General features: G+C 48.3%; 1 protein-coding gene across 1 annotated transcript in view; it reads right to left on the bottom strand.

Moving 5' to 3' along the window:
- Zan (zonadhesin) overlaps window positions 1-18210 on the bottom strand; it is a 90287-nt gene that overhangs the window by 29343 nt on the left and 42734 nt on the right. Inside the window, 15 exon segments of the mRNA XM_057764436.1 lie at window positions 1460-1677; window positions 2249-2390; window positions 3316-3533; window positions 4022-4163; window positions 5374-5591; window positions 6163-6304; window positions 7016-7233; window positions 7625-7766; window positions 8508-8725; window positions 9102-9239; window positions 11134-11355; window positions 11696-11837; window positions 12318-12535; window positions 12911-13052; window positions 13446-13663. Coding sequence (XP_057620419.1) covers window positions 1460-1677; window positions 2249-2390; window positions 3316-3533; window positions 4022-4163; window positions 5374-5591; window positions 6163-6304; window positions 7016-7233; window positions 7625-7766; window positions 8508-8725; window positions 9102-9239; window positions 11134-11355; window positions 11696-11837; window positions 12318-12535; window positions 12911-13052; window positions 13446-13663 — 2738 coding nt within the window.

The raw sequence follows: 18210 nt of genomic DNA, 5'->3' as shown, positions 1-18210 counted from the left end.
ATAGCTCAGTGGTATAGTGCATGACTGAACTCTTTCAGTAAGGGGCTGTGATGTGGGAGAGTCTTCTGTTTTGTGTTGATTTCATTGGTTAATCAAGAAACTGCCTTGGCCCTTTAGGACAGAAAATTAGGTAGGCGGAGTAGACAGAACAGAATGCTGGGAAGAAGAAGCCAAGTTAGGCAGTTGCCATACTCTCCTCTCCGAGATGGACGCAGATTAGAATCTTTCTGGTAACCTACCACCTCGTGGTGCTACACACATTAATAGAAATGGGTTAATCAAGATGTGAGAGTTAGTCAATAAGAGGCTGGAACTAATGGGCCAGGCAGTGTTTAAAAGAATACAGTTTCTGTGTAATTATTTCGGGGCATAAGCTAGCCATGCGGGTGGCCGGGCGCCGGAATGCAAACAGCCGCTCCATCAACAGGGCTGGGGGCGGGTGTGGGTCACTGGTAGAACTAGGGCAGAGAGCTCTCCTTTGGTGCTTGGAAGCACAGCCCACATGCGGAACCTATGTCTAGAATCCTCAGCAATGAGTGGCAGGAGTTTGGGAGAGGCTGAGGAGGTTGTGGCTTAGAGATAGACCTAGAATTACCTAATATTCTATAAGAGAGTCTGGGAGCATGACTCTGCAGTACAAAATTGCCTAGTATCCTCCAGTGAGAGGCTGGAAGTGTGACTCAGTTGTAGAGAACTTGCCATGGGTCCTCTGAAAGGGCTAGGAGACAGGCTTAGCGGGAGAGCAATGGCTTAGGAACTAACAGGAGGACAAAAGCCTCACTCACTGCTGTAACAGCTCTCTAGAATCCAGAGGAGGTCGTGCGAGAGGGGCTCAGGAGCAGCACTGCTATGGCACAGAGCCTCAGAGGGGCCCCGGAAGTATATGGCGGTGGTACAGCCCCTGACTAGAATTCCAGAGAGGGGTTGGGGGTGTGCCTCAGTGGTAGAGCACTGGGTTAGTATATGTTACACCAGGACAAAGTTTCTCACTACAAGTCCAGCCACACAAACTGAAGAGAAAAGCATAGGAAAGGAGAAAATGGTCCCCAATCCTGCCTTTAAGAAAAAGCATTAGGCAGGGGTGGGGAACACAGAGTGTACGTGAAGGCCAGAAGACAATCTTTAATGTTGGTCCCAACCTTCTACCTCATACTGGGACAGTCTCTTTCTTTCCCTCCATCCCTCCAGTCCCTTCCCTCATCTCTGTCTCTCTCGTCTCTTTGCTATTGCCCCTCACTCCTGCCTATACACTCCTAGCTCTCACGTTTCTAGGGATCATCCTGTCACTGCGTCCTCCCTCCTACCTCCCACTAGGATCCTTGGGATTACAGATGCACACCAACAAGGCTTACATGATTGTACACATTCAAACTCATGTCCTCACACTATGGGGGCAAACATTTTACCCACTGAGTTCTCTCTCCAGCACCAACCAATACCACTTTAGGCGCCCACTCACCGGGATGAGAGCACCCTGGGCGTCCTTGCAGCCACACTCAATTCTGAGCACACACTTGCCGTCATGCAGCACGTAGCCAGGTTCACAGACACAGCCTTCCTTGCAGGTGGAGGGGGCTTTGGTGCTGATCCCCTCACAGTGGCCTTCTGGGTCTGAGCAGGAAGCCAGACAAGATGGCACGCAGTTGGTGTAGTGGCTGTGGGCGTGGCACTGCATAGCTATGGGGCAGAGAGAGTGGTTAATGAAGAGGAACACAGGGTCAAAGCAGAATGCTCAAGAGAGGTGGAGCTCCCCACGCCTTTTGTTACTCATTCAGCCAACATTTACTGAGTGTGAACTTTATGCCAAGTCCTAAGGAAAGCAGTCAGAGTCTTAGAGCTCCTGGGACTGGAGAGGTGGCTTAGCAGTGAAGACTACTTGTTGCTCTTGTGGACCCAAGTTAAGTTTGTTCTGGTCAAGAATCTCGTGTAAGTCAGGCTCCAGAGCATCCGATGTCCTCTGTGGCCCCTGCATGAACTCGCTCAGGTACACATACCATATACAGACACATCGCTATACGTGGAATTATAAATAAAATCTTTACAAAGGACGCATCTCCCAGGTGAATGTGGAGACTGACAACTGAGAGACTAACAGTGAGAAAGGGTCCAGCTCAGCCACGGCTCCCCACTGTAGTGGGACCTCTTCTCTCAGATTTCATAGGCTCAGGGGACTAGGCTCCTTCTTGCCCCACCTCTGGTCTCCTCAGCCACAAGCACACCCTCCCCACCTTCCCCATGGCTCCCTTACTGATTTTGGTACAGTTGCTGTTGCCATCCGCGATGTCTTTGCAGTAAGTCCCCGAGGGACACTGGAAATTCCTGCACAGGATGACCCCTCCCACACAGGTACAGCTCTGGGTGCAGCCTCTGTTGATCCAGGTCTTGTCTGCCTGCAGAAGCCAAGGGAGAGGAAGTGGGGGCATAGGATTTATTAGAGAGAGACAGCTTTGCCTCCTGTCTGAGGGATTTACCTTTGCCTTCCGTATCCACAGGTTCTGTATGTATTCATTTAGCCAGCTATGGATGGAAGGTATATGGGGAGAAAATGCAGTGGAGGTATGCCTAGAATCCTCCAGTGAGGTACTAAGGGCATAACTCAGTGACAGAGCTGAGCCCTAAGAATTCTCAACTGGGGGTTTGGGAGCATGGGAGCACAGTTCAGATGTAGAACTTATGCCTAGAATCGTCAGAAGTAATAAGTGGGGCAGTGGACAGGCTGTGGTTTGGAGATAGGACATCTGTTCAGAATCCTTCAAGAGGGTCTGCGCTATGGCTTAGAGGGAGAGCAGCTACCTAGGAGCCATCCTTGAGGACTGAGAGGACAGCTCAGTTGAGGAGTACTTGACTAGAATTTCCCAAGAGGGGATGAGGCCATAGCTTGTTCTCGAACCTTTATACTTACAGGACTAGCCATACAGACAGGCACATTCCAGGTGCAGAAAAGCAAAAGGAATGGAAAAAGTGGCCCTTAATCTCACTTTTTACAAAAAGTTTCAAGTGTTTATGGGTGGGAGCAGGAGCACATGTATGTTCGGAGGTCAATCTTGATTATTGGTCCTCATCTTTTACTTTGTTCTGAGACTCTTTCTTCTTCCCTTCCTCCCACCCTTCTTTCCTCCCATCCACTCCCCCTGTCTTTACTGTCGTTCACTCTGTTTCCCATCTCCTAGTAGAAGCCCTGGGATTACAGACGCACACCATCAAGGCCTACATTGACTGGGTAGATTCACACTCAGGTCCTCAATTCTCTTCAGGAAATGTTTTACCCTGAGCCATTTCCCATCCCCCATAACCCCACTTTAGACACCCACTCACCGGGATGAGAGCACCCTGAGCGTCCTTGCAGCCACAGTGATTTCTGAGCACACACTTGCCGTCATTCAGCACGTAGCCGGATTCACAGACACAGCCCTCCTTGCAGGTAGAAGGGCCTTTTGTGCTGGATCCCACACAGTGGCCATCAGGGTCCGTGCAGGAAGGTTGGCAGGCAGGAAGGCAGTTGCTGAACAGGCTGTATTCTGGACACTGCAGAGCTATGGCGTGGAGGGAGACAAATTACTGGAGATGACCTAGAAGGTCCAAGTGAGCAAACTGCAGAAACCAGACTAGCAGGCTGGAGAGAGGGCTCAGCCTTTAAGATTGCTTGCTGCTGTTACACGGGCCTTGAGTTCAGGTCCCAGCATCCACATAAGGTGGCTCAGCACCCCCTGTAATTCCACCTTCAGGGGATGCAGCATCCCTTCTGGCCTTCACAGGCACTGCACTCAGGTGCAAAACACACACACAAGCACTCCATTATACATGTATTAAAAACATCTTTAAAAATATTTCAATCTGCCAAGTCAATTTGGAGACCAACAATGTAAAGACTAACAGTGGAATCCAGCCCAGCCATGGGTCCTCACATACCTCCCCACCATGGTACTCCCATCACAGATCTTAAAGACCAGGGGAATACCCTCCTCCTGCTCCCATCTCTCCAGCCATGAGCACGTTCCCCACCTTCCCACGGCTCCCTTACTGATTTTGATGCATTTACTGTTGCCATCCGCGATGTCCTTGCAGTAAGTCTCCGAGGGACACTGGAAGTTCCTGCACAGGATGGCCCCTCCTGCGCAGGTGCAGGTCTGGGTGCAGCCTCTGTTGATCCAGGTCTTACCTGACTGCAGAAGCCAAGGGAGAGAAAGGAAGTCAGGACAGAAGGGCTGGTTAAAAGGAGAGAGCTTTACCTCCTGTCTGAAGGGCTGACCTTTGCCTTCCCTTAAACAGATTCCAAATCTATCATAAACATGGAAGGAACAGATTTGGGGGAAAATGCATCTGGGGCTGTGGACATAGCTTAGTGGTATAGTGCAGATCTAAAGCCCTCCACTGGGGAGGTGACAGTGTTAGCGCTTAAGCCAAAGAGGCCTCCACTGATGGCTTGGGAGCATAGCTCAGATACAGAAACTTTGCCTAGGATCCTCAGTGATGGTGGGGGTTAGAGAAGGTCATACAGAGCTATAGAACACTTGCCTAGAATCCTCCAGTGAGAGGCTGGGACCTGGCTAAGATTCCCCAGTGGAGAGAGAGGAGTGTAGTTCATGGGCAGAGCTCAGCCCCAGTCTTCAAGTGAGGTCTAGGTAGTGTAACCTAGTCTCATAGTTCCTGACCAGAATGTCCCTGGGAGGGGATAGAGGCATGGTTCAGCACCAAAGCACTTGCCTAACCTTTATCCATTCAGACAGGAACATCCCAAGCAGAGAAAAGCAGAAGAAAGAAGGAAGTAACCCCCATTCCTAGCTGTTTTCTTGCATGTTTGTTTTTGCCTTTGTTTTGAGACAGGGTTCACTTTGCAGACCTGGCTGTCATGGAGCTCACTTTGTAGATCTAGTTGGTCTCAAACTTAGGGGGATCCGCCTGCCTCTGCCTCTGTCTACTGAGTGCTGGACTTAAAGAAATATGTCTCCGTGACGAGTACAATCTCAGTTTCATGACAACCAAGGCTGCAAAGTGAACTCTGTCTCAAAACAAAAGCAAATGTGTGCGTGTGTGTGCGCGCGCGCACGCGTGCGTGTTTGTTTTCTTTGGAATGCCTATAAATATGATGCATGTATATGTGAAGACAGAAGAAAACCTCAAGTCTTGGTCCTCACATTGTACTTTTTACTGAGATGCATCTCTCTCTTTCTCCCTTAAGTTTTTGGGAATTCTCCTGTCCCTGACACCACCACTCCACATCCTAGCAGGAGCCCCTGGGACTAGAGACAGATAGCAAGGTCAGCTAACAGGGCTTGTAGGGACTCAAACGCAGATTCTCATACTTGTAGAGCAAATGTTTTAAACACTGAGCCATTTCCCATCCCCCACACCCCACTTTGGACGCCCACTCACCGGGATGAGAGCACCCTGGGCATCCTTGCAGCCACAGTGAATTCTGAGCACACACTTGTCGTCATGCAGCACGTAGCCAGGTTCACAGACACAGCCCTCCTTGCAGGTGGAGAGAGCTTTATGGCTGATGCCCCTACAGAGGCCATCTGGGTCCGAGCAGGAAGCCAGGCAGGAGGGAAGGCAGTTAGTGTAGACAGTGTGGGCTGGGCACTGCAGAGCTTTCGGATGGAGAGAAAGTGGTGTTAGTGGAGAGGAACACAATGATGCAAGGAAGCAGAGGAAATACGGCTGTACCAAATGACCCACAGAGCTTGGGAGCTTTATCTTTTCTTTTGTTATTTCTTTAGCAAACATTTACTGAGCATGGGGTATGTCCCAAGTTATGAAGAAAGAAACTAAGAAGAGTGGACCTTGGACTGGAGAGAGAGTGGTTAACTTAGTGGTTAGTGTTGCTTGCTGCTCTTGTAGAAGATCTGAGTTCAGTTCCCAGCACCCGGGTTGAGTAGCTTACAGTATCCTGTAATTTCCAGGGGCTCCAACACACACACAGACACACACACACACACACACACAATCTTTAAAAAGAAGGAAGAGAAAGAAAAGGAGGAGGAAGATCTCCCAAGTCTGTGTGGAAAACTAAGATCTGAGAAAGTATCACTGACCCAGCCATGGATTCCCAGAATCCTTCCCCACTGTGGTCCGTGGTGCCCTTAAACTCTCAGAATGTGATTTCTCTGATCCCTTCAGCCATGAGGACACCCTCCTTAATTTTCCCCATGGCTCCCTTACTGATTTTGGTGCAGCTACTGTTGCCATAATTGCTGTCAAAGCAATAGCTCCCTTGGGGACACTGAAAATTCTGGCACTGGATAGTCCCTTCCATGCAGGCACAGCTCTGGGTGCAGCCCCTGGAGATCCAGGTCTTGCCTGCCTGCAGAAGCCACAGGAAGAGAAAGGGAGTGAGAACTTGGCAGTGTGTTCTAGAGACAAGTTTACGGCCTGAATGGATTACCCACACACTCTAGAGAAGCAGAGCTCCTCATCTGCGGGGTCAACCGTCCACAGTAGGTGGGAGATACCAGATTCACAAAGCCGCATCAGGGACTGCGAGATGACTCAACATTAAGTGCACTTGTCGATATGTACACTCCCCAAGTTCAGATTCCTGCACTCACACTGGGACCCTCAACACTATAACTCTAGTTCCAGGTTGTCTGATGGCCTCTTTTAGCCACTTCAGGCACTTGTACTCAGCTGGCGTACATTCACACAGACACTCAGATATACACATAAATGAAGTTCATAAAAACTTTTTAAATTGCATTTAGTGCTGGTGGATGTGGTTTGACGGTTGAAGGCCTGTGCAGAACCACCCCCACCACCCCCAGTGAGGCGTTGAGGGCATGGCTCGGCAGTAGATTGCTTGCCTGGAGCCTTCAAATGAGTGACTTCTATGTGATAAAGAGCTAAATTCCTTGCCTGGAACCGCATGGTCACTCACACTTAGAGGACTAGTCCACTGAGTGCCAGGCCCTGATCAGTGCACACTCCAGCGTCAGCCATTCGGACATGAGCATCCTAGACTCAGGGAAGCAGAGGGAAGGATGAAGTTACCCCAAAACGACTCTCCACGCCCACTCACCGGGATAAAGGCACCCTGGGTGTCTTTGCAGTCACACTGAAGTCTGGGCACACACTTGTCCTCATTAAACACAAACCCTGGGTGACAGAGGCAGCCCTCCTTGCAGGTCGAAGGCACTTTGCTGCTGACTCCCTCACAGTGGCCATCCAGATTGGAGCAAGAAGGCAGACAGGAGGGAAGGCAGTGGGTGAACAGGCTGTGGGCCGGGCACTGCAGAGCTATAGGGTGGAGGGAGAGTGGGGTTAGTGGAGAGGTCCAGAGGGGGTTTGAGGAAGCAGAGGCTACAAAAACCAGAAGAGATGGAAGGTTCAAGAGAACTTAAACATAGGTTGCTTTTTTTCCTCCCAAACATTTACTGGCCACAACCTGTGTGCCAAACCCTTAGAAAAGAAAGTAAGAAGAACAGATCTTCTAAATGATTGTGGGGTACTAGCCATAGAGACACCCAGACTAAGAAATTACCCAGTCCAAAAATACCAGTCCCCAGAATCTCTACTCACTTTGTGACCTCCTGCCCTGACCTCCCAGGCTCAGGAAAGCTCCTTCTTGCCTGCCCCTGCTCTGTCCAGCCATGAGCACCCTCCCCACTCCTTTCTGCGGCTCCCTTACTGATTTTGATGCATTTACTGTTGCCATCCTCGATGTCCTTGCAGTGAGTCCCCGAGGGACACTGGAAATTCCTGCAGTGGATGGCCCCTCCCACGCAGGCGCAGGTCTGGGTGCAGCCTCTGTTGATCCAGGTCTTGTCTGCCTGCAGAAGCCAAGGGAGAAAATGAAGTGAGGGCAAAGGCTGCTCAGAGGACAACAGTCTCGTCTCTCTGAAGTGCTGACCTTTACCCTTCCCACCTGCAGGGTGCTTATTTAGTTAACCCATCATTGATGGAAAATTTGGGGGGGGGGAATGACCTATGTGATTGGTAGAGCACCTGCCTACAATTCCCATCAAAATGCTTACAAAACAACCGTCCCTTGGTGGCCTGGGAGCACAGCGCAGTTCACACAGTTTCTGACTACATACAGTCTCCTGGCATGTGGAGGTTCAACTATAGAGCACTTGTCTAGTACATTCCAGACCTGATCAACCTTCACTCTCCAAGGCAACTATGTGTATAAACAGGCACATCCCAGGTGCACAAAACACGAGAAAAGACCAAGTCGCCCCATCCCACTTTTCAAAACAATCTTTATGTGTGGAGATGGGTTTATTTGTGTGTGCGGAACTAGGGCACATGTATCTGTAGAGGTCAGAGGGTTCCACTTTGTATTGAGACAGCTTCACTCCCCCTCCTTTTTTCTTTTTACATGTCCTTCTCCACGAAGCACAAAGACTCCCTTGAGTTTCTAGGAATTCTCTATCTCCTAGTAGGAGCCTGGACTACAGAGACAGGCTACCCAGCCAGTTTACGTGGACTGTGGAGATTCAATCCAGATTCAAACCACATTCTAAGCCATCTCCCTACCCCGCACCAGCTCAGTCTCCACGCCCACTCACCGGGATGAGAGCACCCTGGGCGTCCTTGCAGCCACACTCAATTCTGAGCACACACTTGCCGTCATGAAGCACGTAGCCAGGTTCACAGACACAGCCTTCCTTGCAGGTGGAGGGGGCTTTGGTGCTGATCCCCTCACAGTGGCCTTCTGGGTCTGAGCAGGAAGCCAGACAAGATGGCACGCAGTTGGTGTAGTGGCTGTGGGCGGGGCACTGCATAGCTATGGGGCAGAGGGAAAGTTGGATTAGTGGAAAAGCTCAGATGGGCTCAAGAAGCAATGGCTACAGAAACCTGGTGGGGCTGAATGACCAACAGAGCTTTGAGGGTTTTTACCCCTTTCATATTATTCACTCAGCAAACATTTATTGAGCATGGGATGTGTGCCAAGCCCCCAAAGTAATAAAATGTCTTTCCAAGTGAATGTGGGAGACTAACTATGGAGAGGCTAACACTGAGGTGCCCAACTGAGCAGTGGGGCCCCAGAAGTTCTCTACTTTATCCCCCACCTATATGGTCCAGAGAACTAATCTGGACCTGTCTGATCCACTGAGTCATACGCAAACCCCCTGCATCTTCCCCGATGGTGGCTCCCTTACTGGTTTTGACACAGTTACTGGTATAATCTTCGTTGTCCAGGCAGAAAGTTCCTGAGGGACACTTGAATTTCTGGCATCGAATGACCCCTCCCATGCAGTTACAACTCCGGGAACAGCCTCTGGAGATCCAGCTTTTGCCTACCTGAAGAAGTCAGGAGAAAAGAAAGTCAGGAAGGAGGGGCTGGTTTGAGGTGGCCAGCCTCACCTGCTGTCTGAAGGGCTTCAGTCTACCCTCCCTAACTGTACATTCAGAATCTAGTGTGCCAATTAACCACAGGTGGAAAATATTTGGAAAAAGAAAAAAAGAAAACCACTACATCTTGTCAGGATGTAGTGGCAAACACTTCTAATTCAAGTGCTTGGGAAGCAGAAGCAGGTAGATATCTGTGAGTTCAAAGACAACCAGGACTACATAGTGAGATTTTGTCTCAGGAAACAAAAACAAACACAAGGGCAAATGCTGCATCTGGGGCTGGCAGTATAGTTCAGGGGTGCAATGCTTGCCTGGACTCCTCCTGAGGGGGACTAGAGTATAACTCATCCTTAGACAATCTGTCTATAATCCATACTGAAAGGCTGGGGCGTGGCTCAGTGGTAGAGCACCTACTACCTAGAATCCTCCAGTTTGGGGATAGAGGTGTGGCTCCTTGGTAGTGAGCCTGCCTAGACTATGGCAGGCCCTGACAAACCAGGGAAGGACATCCCAGGTGGAAAGAAGCAGAGGAAACTAGAAAGTGGCCACCAAACCTTTTTTTTAAAAAAAAAAAATATATATATATATATTTGTATGTGCGATGTGGGAGTGTCATATATCAATCTGTTGCTTTCATTGGTTAATTAATAAAGAAACTGCTTGGCCCGATAGGTTAGAACATAGGTGGGAGGAGTAAACAGAATGGAATGCTGGGAGGAAGAGGAAGTGAGGCAGATGCCATGCCTCTCCTCTCCAGGGCAGACGAAGAAGCTCCGGCCCAAGATGTACGTAGGCTAGACTCTTTCCCGGTAAGATTACTAAATATGGGTTAAAGCAAGATGTGAGAATTAGCCAAGAAGAGGCTGAAACTAATGGGCCAGGCAGTGTTTAAAAGAATACAATTTGTGTGTTGTTATTTTGGGGCATAAGCTAGCCAGTCGGCCGGGAGCCGGGGGGCAGGAACACAGCCCGCAGCTCCTTCTACATATGTGTTTGTGTATGTTTGTGTGGGGGAGTGACTGGGGAAGGACTTATCCATCGAAGCCCATGGACAAGCTCTAGTTTTGACTCGTCTTCCATTCTGTGTTGAGATAGTCCCCCCACACCTCACTCTCTGCTGCTGTTCTCCACAAGACTAGCCAGCTCCCACTTCTAAAGACTCTCCTGGCTCCCACCTCCCAGGAGGAGCATTGTAAGAGAACTCCTACAGCAGTCGTGTGGGCCGTGGCCATCTGAACCCAGATCCTCACCCCTGCAGTGTGTGGCTGTTCTTGGTTGTCAACTGACTACATCTGGAATGAACTAAAACCCAATGACTGGGCACACCTGTGAGGGATTTATTTATTTATTTCTTAATTAAATAATCTGAAGCGGAAAGACCCACTTCTAATCCAGATCTTTGAGGTAGGAAGATCGACCTTTAATCTACCTGCTGGCAGCCCATATAAAAGACAAGGAATAAGGAAGCTTTCACATTCTGTCTGTCTGTCTCTCAATCTCAATCTCTCTCTCTCTCTCTCTCTCTCTGTCTCTGTCTCTGCTTGCTCTCACTCGCAAATCCATTCCTTCACTGGCATTAGAGCCTACGTTTTTTGGGACTCTGGTGTATACTAAAGACCAGCAGAGAAATCCAGCCTCACAGACTGAACAACTATTGGATTCTGATTCTGGGGCCTTCCATTTACAGGCAGCCACTGTTGGATTTGACTTACAGGCTAAATCATTCTAATAATTTCCCTTCCTATATCTGGAGAGATTCATTCTGCCGAGAACCCTGACAAATACACACAGCAAGAGATTTACCCACTGAGCCCTCTCAAGCCAACTTTCTATACCAACTCACTGGGATGAAGGCACCCTGAGTGTCTTGGCAGCTACACTCGATTTTGAGCATACACTTGTCATCATGCAGCACAAAGCCAGGTTGGCAGACACAGCCCTCCTTGCAGGCGGAGGGGGCCTTGGTCATGGCGCTCTCACAGTGTCCTTCTGGGTCCAGGCAGGAAGGCAGGCAGGAAGGAAGGCAGTTGGTGTACTGGCTGTGTGCTGGGCACTGCAGAGCTAGGGGATGGAGGGAGAGTGGGGTTAGTGGGAAGAACAGAGGCAGACCACAGAAACCAGGCTGGGTAGAATGATCAGTAGAGCTTGGGGGTTTTCTTCCCCCTTTTGTTATTCATGACTCTATGCCATGGCTTGGAAGAAAAAGGTAAGGATATGGAATATTGACATGGATATGGAAGACTAACCTCTGAGAGCTAACACTGAGAAGAGTACAGCCAAGCTGTGGATCCCCAGCATCCCTCATCACTGTGGGATCGCTTATCACTAAGCTCTACCTTGCCCTGCCTCTCGTCCCTCCAGCCATGAGGACCCTCCCCACCTTCCCCCATGGTCCCCTTACTGATTTTGACACAGTTACTGCTGCCATCATTGCTGTCCTTGCAGTGAGTCCCCGGGGGACACTGGAAATTTCGGCACCTGATGGCCCCTCTCATGCAGGCACAGCTCTGGGTGCAGCCTGTGGACATCCAAGTCTTGCCTGTCTGCAGAAGTCAAGGGGTGAGAAAGAAGTGGAGACGGAGGATGCGCTAGCGAGCCAGGCTTAGCCTCATGCCTGCAGGACTTACGCAGGCCCTCCTCATATTCAAGCTCCATATATATTCAGTCAACCATGCACCAGTAGAAAATATCTGATTTTAAAAAATGGCATTTGGGGCTGCAGGTTCAGAAGGCCTGTGTAGAATTTCCCAGTGAAAGTCTAAGGGTGTGGCTGAGCAGTACATTGCTTGCCTAGAATCACATCAGGCAGGGTGTGCTGCTTGGCTCAGAGTTAGAAGGCTTGCCTAGAATCCAGTACTAAGATGCTGGGGGCAAGGTTTATCCTTAGAGCCTTTGCCTGCTGTATGCCAGGCTCTGAGGACACAGGTCTTCACAGTTCAGCCATACCGACAGGAATATCCCAAGCAGAGAGAAGCAGAGGGAAGGAGGAACAGACCCCAAGCCCACTCTCCACACCTACTCACTGGGATGAAGGCACCCTGGGTGTCTTTGCAGCCACAGTGAGTTCTGGGTACACACTTGTTCTTATCAAACACAAAGCCAGGGTGGCAGAGGCAGCCTTCTTTGCAAGTGAAAGGCACTTTGGGGTTTGTGCCCCTGCAGTGGCCATCCAGGTTGGAGCAGGAAGGAGGACACGGGGGAAGGCAGTTGGTGTAGAGGCTGTGGGCTGGGCATTGCAGAGCTATAGGGAGGAGGAGAGACGGGTTATTGGAGAGGTCCAGAGGGACCCAAGGGAGTAGAAACTACAGAAACCAGGCTGGGCTGAACAACGAACAGAGCTTAGGAGAGCGTTTTCAGTCTTTTGCCACTCACTTAGCAACCGTTTACTGAGTGTGGGCTGTGTGCCACGCCCCTAGGAAAAAAAAAAGATGGATCTCCCTAGTTAATGGGAGAGACTAACCATTTAGAGATTTAAATTGAAAAGGAACACAGCCCAGCCATGCGTTCCCGGAGTCCCTCTCCACTGTGGTGCTTCCCATCTCCCACCTCTTAGGTAAGGACACTGACCCCTCTAGCCATGAGTGCACTCTTTCTACCATCCCTAGGATTTCCTTACTGATTTTGACACATTTGCTGCTGCCATCTTCATTGTCCTGGCATTGAGCCCCTGAGGGACACTGAAAATTCTGGCACTCAATGGCCCCTCCAATGCAGACACAGTTCTGGGTACAGCTACTGGAGATCCAGTTCTTGCCTTCCTGCAGAAGCCATGAGAAAAGAAATATAGTGAAGGGGAGAACTGCTTCTGGAGAGACAGCCTCCCCTCCTGCTGAGGACCTTGTTCCTTTAGCCTGCAGGTTTCACCCTACCAAATAAAATATATATATATATATATATATATATATATATATATATATATATATATAATTGCTGCATCTGAGGCTGGAGGTGGAGCTGAGTGAAGAGCCCCGGTGTCCAGTCCCCCATCAATGGCTGGGAACACAGCTCAGGGTAGAGCACCTGCACAGCCTGCATCAGGCCCTGACCAGCTTTCATACTCCAGGGCCATGCATAGAGAGACATGCATTCCAGACTGAGAGAAGCGATGCAAAGGAGAAAGTGGTCCCCAGTCCTATCTCTACGCCACTCACTGGGACGAAGACACCCTGGGCGTCTTTGCAGCCACAGTGAGTCTTGAGCACACACTTGTTATTATTCAGCACGTAGCCCGGTTGGCAGATGCAGCCCTCCTTGCAGGTGAAGGGGACTTTGTGGCCAGAGCCCTCGCAGCGGCTGTTTGGGTCCAAGCAGGAAGGTGGACAGGAAGGAAGGCAGTTTGTGTAGTGGCTGTGAGGAGGGCATTCCAGAGCTACGGAGTGGAGGGAGAACAGCATCAGTTATGAGGGCCAGAAGGGGCCAGAGGAAGCAAAGGCTGCAGAAACAACATAGTTTGTCCCCGCTTTTTATCCATTCCACATTGACTGAGTACGCATGGGCTGTGTGTTAGCCCTGAGGAAATAAATAAATGAATAGGGTTCTTTTAAATTAATGTGAGAAACTTAGCCAGGTCAGTCAGCAATAGCAAAGTGACCTTCATGTCCTCAGTCCTCCTAGACTTATGAGTATAGGACATAGAGCTATAATGGGGATGCAGGACAGGGAGGAGAAACTGCCAAGGGATTTAAAATGGTCTTTCAGGGAAACAGCTGTGTGTGGTGCCTCAGAGCTGTACCATCAGCACTTGGAGTACAGAGGCAGGAGGATCCAAACTCAAGGCCACTGTCAGCTACATAAGTAAGTTTAACAACAGAGAAAGACAGGGCTGAAGAGATTTCCCAGAAATAAAGGAGCTCATCAGCAAGCCTCAGGACCCGAATTGGATTTTCGGGATGTCAGTGATAGGAGAGAATTAACTCCCGAAAGTTGTCCTCTGACCTCCACATGTGTGTTCTTACATGCATGCATATACACACATGCACACACACACAATAAATAATGTAATAAAGCAAAACAGAGAGTGACCAAATGGAATATACACTGTGTTCATGAATAAGGAGCGTCAGCAATATGCTGTTCACATCAATTATTCCTCAGTGAATTAACTTGCTCTTCCCCCATCCTCTCACTGAGAGACTCTAGGTGATCACTCTACCCCTGAGCTACATTCCTAGCCTGGCTGACTTAGCATGTATATCATATATCTTAAGCTACTTAGAGATGGTTAAAAGTGTATTGGAGGGTACACACAGGTTCTATGCAGACTCTATGCCATTTATGAAAGGGACTTAAGCATCCTCAGATGTTGCTACCCTTGGGGTTCCTGGACCCAATCAGACCCCTGCCAATATGGACAATTATAAGTACTAAAAAGTTTTAATCATCCCCTTTGCTTTGCATTTTAAGATATCTTAGTTATGTGTGTATGTGTGTGTGCATGCATGTGTGCATACATGCATGTGTATGTGTATCTGTGTAATGTGTATAAGGGTGCTCATAGAAGCCAGAAGAAGGTATCAGATGCCCTGGAGGCAGAGTTACAGGGGTTTGAGAGTCACCTGATGTGGATGTTGGAAACTGAACTTGGGGTCCTCTGCAGGAGCACTTAACTGCTGAGCCATCTCTCTAGTCCCATGCTTTAATCCCAGCACTTGGGAGGCAGAGGCAGGCGGATCTCTGTGAGTTCGAGACCAGCCTGGTCTACAAGAGCTAGTTCCAGGACAGGCTCCAAAACCACAGAGAAACCCTGTCTCGAAAAACCCAAATAAATAAATAAATAAATAAATAAATAAATAAATAAATAAATAAAATTTTAAAGGATCTTCATTTATGGTGAGGGCTACACAATTGTAGAGATCCCAAAATTGTTCTTACCTACTGAGTCATCTCTTTGGCCTTAATGTTTGTTTAGCTATACAACTGAGCCAGGCTTGGTGGCACAGGAGGAACAGAAGTTCAAGCACATGTTTGCTGCCTAAGGATTTTGAGGCCAGTCTGGGTGGATGATGCCAAGGAGTGAGTATTTTCCAGACACAACAGGTCATTTGCATCTATGAACCCCCAGAGCTTGTGATGGCATGCACAAGGCCTGCACAAGTACAAGCCCAACAAAATCTCAGCATGGAGAAGGGAAACGGGGTGAACTCCCACCCCTAGCTGAAGACCTACTGGCAGTTGGTATCTGCTGGGAGACAGAGTTGGTTTTCTTTAAGGATGTGGCCCCTGGGAGGTGGACCACACTCCAGCAGATCAAAAGTAAATAAAGAGCACAAACTGACTCAATTGGTTTAAAAAAATTCACAAACTTGAGTGGGTAGGTGGAATGGGGGGAGTTGGGGGAGGGGTGAATATGATCACAATACAGTGTATAAAATTCTCAAAGAATTAATACTAATAAAACCAACACTAAGGGTGTTTGGAAGAGCCATAAGGAGTCACAGTACTTTTCTTTACCTAAAATTACATATAATAGATTAAATGTACACATATATAGCTTAAATGAAGTTGTATCACTTGGGCTGACAATGCTCCCCACAGGAGCAAAAGACTAACAAACCCCCAGGATCGGTGTGAGAAATCCCTTTGAAGTTATTAGTCAGGGACACCCAAAAGACTCCCGAAACACTATAGGCTACTGCCCTTGGTTGTCCTCCCAAGGTAAAGGTAAATCCCTTGGGTTGAAGACACATGCACTTGGAATACAGTACTCAAGGATCTTGAGGATCTGAGCTGGCTCCTACCCAAAAGCCTCCTCCCTGAGGACTAGCATTCATGGTACCAACAGGTACTGTTGGGGTTCCAAAGAAAGGGAACAACCAATAGACCTGTCTAGCTGGGACATCTGTCACTCCACTGCCCAGCATGAAAGATATTCCCATGGGTGCAATAGTGACACACATCTTGATGATCATCAACAGCTATCTAATTGGACTTAAGGCCTGCTCAACAACAGAGAAAATAAAATATGTTTGAAACTGGAAACCTACCCCTGGGCTCTTAGAAAAGAATCTACCTGGGTGAAGTAGTTATGGCACACGCCTTTAATCCCAGCACTCGGGAGGCAGAAGCAGATGGATCTTTGTGAGTTCGTGGCCAGCCTGGTCAACAGAGCTAGTTCCAGGACTGGCTCCAAAACAGCAGAGAAACCCTGTCTCGAAAAACCAAGAAAAGAAAAATCTACCACTTTACTAAAGCAGAATGATTTTAAACTGCATTCCAAATACCTATCTGTATACCAACAGGAGCTTGTAGCTCTCGCTCCTCACCAAAGAAACTTCTCTTCACAATAGATGGGGACCATCTGCATCACAACTTCTGCAGCAAAGGCTCAGGGAATATTGCAGGAGAGGGGACAGAGGATGAGGAGATCAGCTGGGAACAGCAAAGCTTCTCTCATGAGGCTTCAACAATATGGCTGCCTAAACAAGACCTGCACATGCATGCCACCAACAGATGTGCTAACAGGGGGGGGGGGGAATCTCATGGGGCCTCAGGCAACTTAGGAATGGTGAAAGTGGGAGAAACAGTTGTCCCTAACAGACTACCCAGTACCAACGGGTCAGCCATGAAATCACACACATATACATATGTGTGTGCATCTATATCAAATACACATATATATGTTACTTATATGTAACACTAAGTGGACTAAGTTGTATTTATTTATTTATGCATTTATATTGTCATTGTAACAATGACAAAGAAAGAGAGGTCACAAAATTTACAAGGGAGCAAGGACACAGAACATAAATAGAACTGAAGGGAGAAAAGGGAAGAGAGAAAATGGTGTAGTTACATAGTAACTTTTTAAAAGACACTAAGAACGCCAGGCATAGTGGTGTACATCTTTAATCCCAGTGCTGGGGAGGCAGAAACAGGCAGATCTCTGTGAGATCAAGGACAGCCTGGTCTACACAATGAGTTCCAGGACAGCCAGAGCTGCACAGTAAGACCCTGTCTCAAAAGAAAAGAAAAGAAAAGAAAAGAAAAGATAAAAAACAGAAAGCTCAATATTCTTCATAGTTCAAGTTCTGAAATCTCAAAAAGCTTATAGTAGAAAAAAAATAAAAAAAACTGTTGTGGAATAATCATTTTGTACACTTTAAAAAAGTGTCTTTGCCAAGGTCCCTTCTGATTCGTTTAATAAAGAGCTGAATGACCAATGGCTAGGCAAGAAGAGATTAGGTGGGACTTCTGGGCAGAGAGAAAAGTGAAGGAGTTGAATCTCGGAGCAGGGGAGACGCCAGAGGACATGGAGAGGAAAAAAGAGGTGCAAGATGGAAGAGTAGTAAAAAGCCATGAGGCAAAATGCAGATTAATACAAATGGGCTAATTTAAGTTATATGGGCTAGTGGGGGCTGTTGGTGGTGGCACACGCCTTTAATCCCAGCACTCAGGAAGCAGAGGCAGGAGGATCTCTGTGAGTTTGAGGCCAGCCTGGTCTACAGAGCTAGTTCCAGGACAGGCACCAAAAAAGCTACAGAGAAACCCTGTCTCAAAAAACCAAATAAATAAATAAACAAACAAACAAACAAGAGCTAGTGGGATAAGCCTAAGCTATAAACTGAGCTTTCATAATTAATAATTAGTCTCTGTCATTTCTTGTGAGCTGGTGGCTCACAAAATCCACCTCAAAAGGCAGAAAAGAACTTCAGAAAGTCTCCAGCTAGGGATGTGGTTCGGTTGGTAGACTGTGAAGCCCATCATGAGACCAGGCATGGTGGTGCAAGTCTGTAACCCTGGTACTCAGGGTGGAGGCAGAAAGATCAGGAGTTCAAGGTTATCCTTGGTACATAGCAAGTTCAGGACAAAACTGCTATACGAGACCCTGTCTCCTCCTCCTCTTCTTCCTTCTCCTCATCAATATATAAAAGAAGGCACCCAGTCTAGTCTAGAGGTGCAAAGAGCTTTCTAGAGATA

This window comes from Chionomys nivalis, chromosome 3 (genome assembly GCF_950005125.1).
Source record: "Chionomys nivalis chromosome 3, mChiNiv1.1, whole genome shotgun sequence".
Taxonomy (NCBI): Eukaryota; Metazoa; Chordata; class Mammalia; order Rodentia; family Cricetidae; genus Chionomys; species Chionomys nivalis.
Note: the sequence above shows the minus strand (reverse complement) of the source record. Positions and strands in the feature narration are given on the sequence as shown.